This window comes from Vombatus ursinus, unplaced genomic scaffold (genome assembly GCF_900497805.2).
Source record: "Vombatus ursinus unplaced genomic scaffold, bare-nosed wombat genome assembly UNPS02006874.1, whole genome shotgun sequence".
Taxonomy (NCBI): domain Eukaryota; kingdom Metazoa; phylum Chordata; class Mammalia; order Diprotodontia; family Vombatidae; genus Vombatus; species Vombatus ursinus.
The window spans coordinates 7,988,769-7,992,320 of record NW_020946652.1 but is presented as its reverse complement, the minus strand read 5'-3'; the positions used below and the strand labels follow the sequence as shown (position 1 = coordinate 7,992,320).

Sequence of the window (3,552 nt, the reverse complement as noted above, 5' to 3'; positions counted from 1 at the left end):
CTCGGTCTCTTTTTCTCTCCTCCCTCTTCCCCTTTTCCTCATTCCCCCTCGCCTTGATTCTCCAGATGACCCACGATGCCCTGAATGCCCCCTTGCCCATCCTCCGGGCCATGTACGAGCTGCAGATGAAGAGGACGGATTCCTTCTTCCTGGAGGTTCAGAGGAGGTCAGGAAGCCGGGGAGGACAGTGGGGACACAAATGTCAGGGTGTCCCGCAGCCCCTCTGGGGCAGGCACCGTGGGGTTGCTAAGATGGTCCCTGCCCGTGCGGAGCTTACATTACATGGAGGGGGAGCCCCGCAGACCCGCATGACCAGTGGGGGAGGGGACGTGGGTCCCGAGGCTGGCTTGGTCACTGAGCCCTAATGGAGCCCCTCCCCTTGCCTGTGAAGGTCAGTGAGCCGGCCCAGGACTGGAGCCCCTTGGGGCGCGGGAGGCTGCGTCCTGCTTTGGTTCTCCTTCCTCTCATCTACACCAGGCCCCTGGGGGGGAAATGGTTGATGGGGAGGAGGAGCCTGGGGCCGTAGAAGTGCTCTGGGGGTGGACCAGACCATCGCGGGCCGGGATATTGAGGCACCTCCAGGACTACCATCCCAGCATTGACCGAGACTTTAGAGATAGAACCCCCACTTCTCATGAGGATGAAGAAACTGAGGCAGCCGTGATATTGCTCGCCTGGGGCGGGTCACCCTGCTGGGAAGTGCCCGAGTTTGGATTGGAACTCTGATCTTCACGGCCCCGGGCCCTGCATGCTTTGCTGCCCGGTGCCCTCTGCCCACAAGTGTGCGCTCTCTTTCCTGAAGGTTTGATGGGGGTGTGATCACCACCGACGAGCAGATCCGGAGCCTCGCCCAGAAGTGGCAGCCCCGGAAGCGCCTGCGGCTGGAGGAGCTGAGCTCGCGGGCTGTGGATACGGACGTGACGGTCCCGCCGTGCTGGGTAGGTTGCCTGGCCCCTCCGGGCTCCGCTCGAGGTGTGGGCCCCGGAGAGGCGGGCGGGGCCGGGTCTTGACCGAGGGCTCTTTATCGGCAGTCAAAGCCTGCGGCCTGTGACCGAGCAGCCGAAGAGTCCGACCCCGTGACCCAGAAGCTGATCACCAGCACCGAGAGCGACCTGCGGCTCAGCTACACCAAGCAGCGGCGGGCCAAGAGCGCCGGGCTCCTGCACAAGGAGCTGGGCTCTCGGGCCAAGGGCGCCTCCCGCGCCTACCTGCACCGTGTGAACGAGGCCACGGCCGTGCTCTACGCCAGGCACGTGCTGGCCTCCCTCCTCGCCCAGTGGCCAGAGTCCGTGCCCATCACCGCCGACGTCCTGGAGCTCGGCAGCCCAGCCCAGATGGCCTACATCCTGGACATGCTCATGCAGCTGGAGGAGACGCAGCTGTGGGAGGAGGGGAGGAGCGCGCGGGGTGAGAGCCGCGACCCCTCGCCAACGCGTTTCTCGCAGATTCTGCACAAGGTGCTCCGCGGCTGTGGCGAGGACATGCTGGGCCCCGTGGCGCTCACGGCCTGCCACTTCATGGAGGAGCCAGGGACAGCCGTGCAAGTGCGCGAATCCAAGCACCCGTACAAGAACAACACCGCCTTTGAGGTGCGTACGGGCCGCAGGCAAGGCCGTGGGCCTGGGGTGGGGAGGAGACTGGCCTGTCCCTTGGGTGTGCCGGCTGCTCCCGCCTCAGGATCCAGAGCGATTTATCGCCGGCAGACGTCGATTAAGCTCCTGCCAGGTGCCTGCCGCTGTGCAGAGCTGTGAGGACGCCAGTGAAAGGAGAAAGGCCCCGCCCTCGAGCAGTCTGGCGGGGGAGCCGGCGGGGAGCAGGGCTCAGGCCGAGCAGTCGGGGCTCAGGCCGTCTGCTGTGGTCCCCTCTCAGGACAGAGTTCACATCCCCGGCGCCGTCTACCTCTCGGTGAGGTTTGACCCGCAATGCAGCACCGAGGAGGGCTGCGACGAGCTCGCCGTGGCCAGCAGCAGCGACTTCCAGCAGGACCGACACAATTTCAGCGGCTCTTCCCAGAAATGGATCGATTTTGAGCTTCCAGGTAGTTGGCGCACGCTTGTTTGCGAGGGGCCCCCAGGGGAGGGTGATGGAGGCGCTCCCGTTAGGCGCCCGGTCCACCCCCGCACCCCCAGCCCAAGCACCCGCAGACGGCGAGGAACACGCCCGGCTCGGGCTCCGGGCAGCATGAGGGTTGCCGTAGACGTTGAGAGTACCCCGTGGTCGTGCCGCTCGGGACCTCCCCGAGCTCGCACGGGGCCCTCTTCTCCCTTGCCCGCCCCAAGTCTCGTGCGCCTGAGCTGCAGCAGCGTGTGGGGCTCTCCGTGCGTGCCCTCTGTGAGAGGTCCTGTGGAAGGTATTACTTCTGTCCTCCAGATGCCCAAAATGACTCGTTTGGTCCCGTAGCTAGCTAGTAAGTGCCCCCGTTAGGATTGGAAGCCAGGACGCCCCAGTCACCGCCTCCTCGGGGCGGCAGTGGGTTCGGTCCGTTGGCCGAGGGGTTCGAGGAAGGAGGTCGTAGGGCTCCCCGCGGTTCCCGCGAGCTCAGGTGCCAGGGCTGACAGGCGAGACTGGACCTTGGAGGTCTCCCCGCAGAGGTGGGCGGCCCCCCGGAGGTCGGCAGGCCTCACCTCTGCTTTTGGCTCTCGGCTCACCGCAGGAGACACGCTGTACTACAGGTTCACGTCCGACATGAGCAACACGGAGTGGGGCTACAAGTTCACCGTGACCGCCGGCCACCTGGGCAGATTTCAGACAGGTAGGGCTGCCGCGTGGAGGGCGTGGTGCCGTCTTCCCAGAGCAGGCGCCTGCCGAGGCGTCCGTGTGCCCAGCGCCGTGCAGCGCGCACCCGCCCAGAGCTGCCCTGACGCCTCTTCTCAGGCATACAGCCCCCGGCCACCCGCGTCCTCTTACTGCTTGGGATTCTTTTTCATTTTTTTTTCAATTATGGCCCTTTACGGAAAGGCATCACTGGACGAACTGTCCCATGCCTGGCCAGGTGTGTCCAGTCCTTGAGAGCCGTGCAGAGCGGTCCCGGGGGCGAGGCCCGACTTCAGCCTCTTCTGCCTCTCGCACCACCTGGCCGTGTGTCCGGGGGCCATGCCCTCTTCTCCTTGGGTGCAGGGCGCTGTAGCCTCAGGCGCCAAGGGGGCCAAGCGTGGTCTTGGTCATTCACAGGAGCGTTTTTGGTGGACCGTACTTTGCCATTACATTAGTAACTGATCTGTGTTGCCGCCTCCAGGCGCCAAATCTCTGTTGTTTCTGGTTTTTCACCATTAAAAATGATGCAGTCCTATGAGGGAATGGGGAGAAGAGGACAGGATGGGGGCCAAAAATGTGGTTGTCAGATGGACAGAAATTGGCCACTGGTTGGATAGGAGGGTGACGGGAGAGACGAGACGGCAGGGCCTGCAACGAATGAGCAAACGAGGCAGCTGGGGACGTAAGCCTGGAGTGGGGCAGGAGCTGTTTTGGGGACACTGTTTTTCCTTCCTCCTCTCCCTTCCTTCCGTCTCTCTCTCTCTCTCCCCCCCTCCCTCCCTCTCTCTCTCTCCCTCC

At 64.2% G+C, this 3,552-nt stretch overlaps 1 protein-coding gene across 1 annotated transcript in view; it reads left to right on the top strand.

Moving 5' to 3' along the window:
- ZZEF1 (zinc finger ZZ-type and EF-hand domain containing 1) overlaps positions 1 to 3,552 on the top strand; it is a gene marked incomplete at its 5' end in the record, with an annotated part of 66,436 nt that overhangs the window by 51,545 nt on the left and 11,339 nt on the right. Inside the window, 5 exons of the mRNA XM_027848864.1 lie at positions 66 to 166; positions 803 to 938; positions 1,032 to 1,589; positions 1,870 to 2,038; positions 2,654 to 2,752. Of these exons, the coding sequence (XP_027704665.1) occupies positions 66 to 166; positions 803 to 938; positions 1,032 to 1,589; positions 1,870 to 2,038; positions 2,654 to 2,752 (1,063 nt within the window). The remainder of the gene's footprint in view (positions 1 to 65; positions 167 to 802; positions 939 to 1,031; positions 1,590 to 1,869; positions 2,039 to 2,653; positions 2,753 to 3,552) is intronic.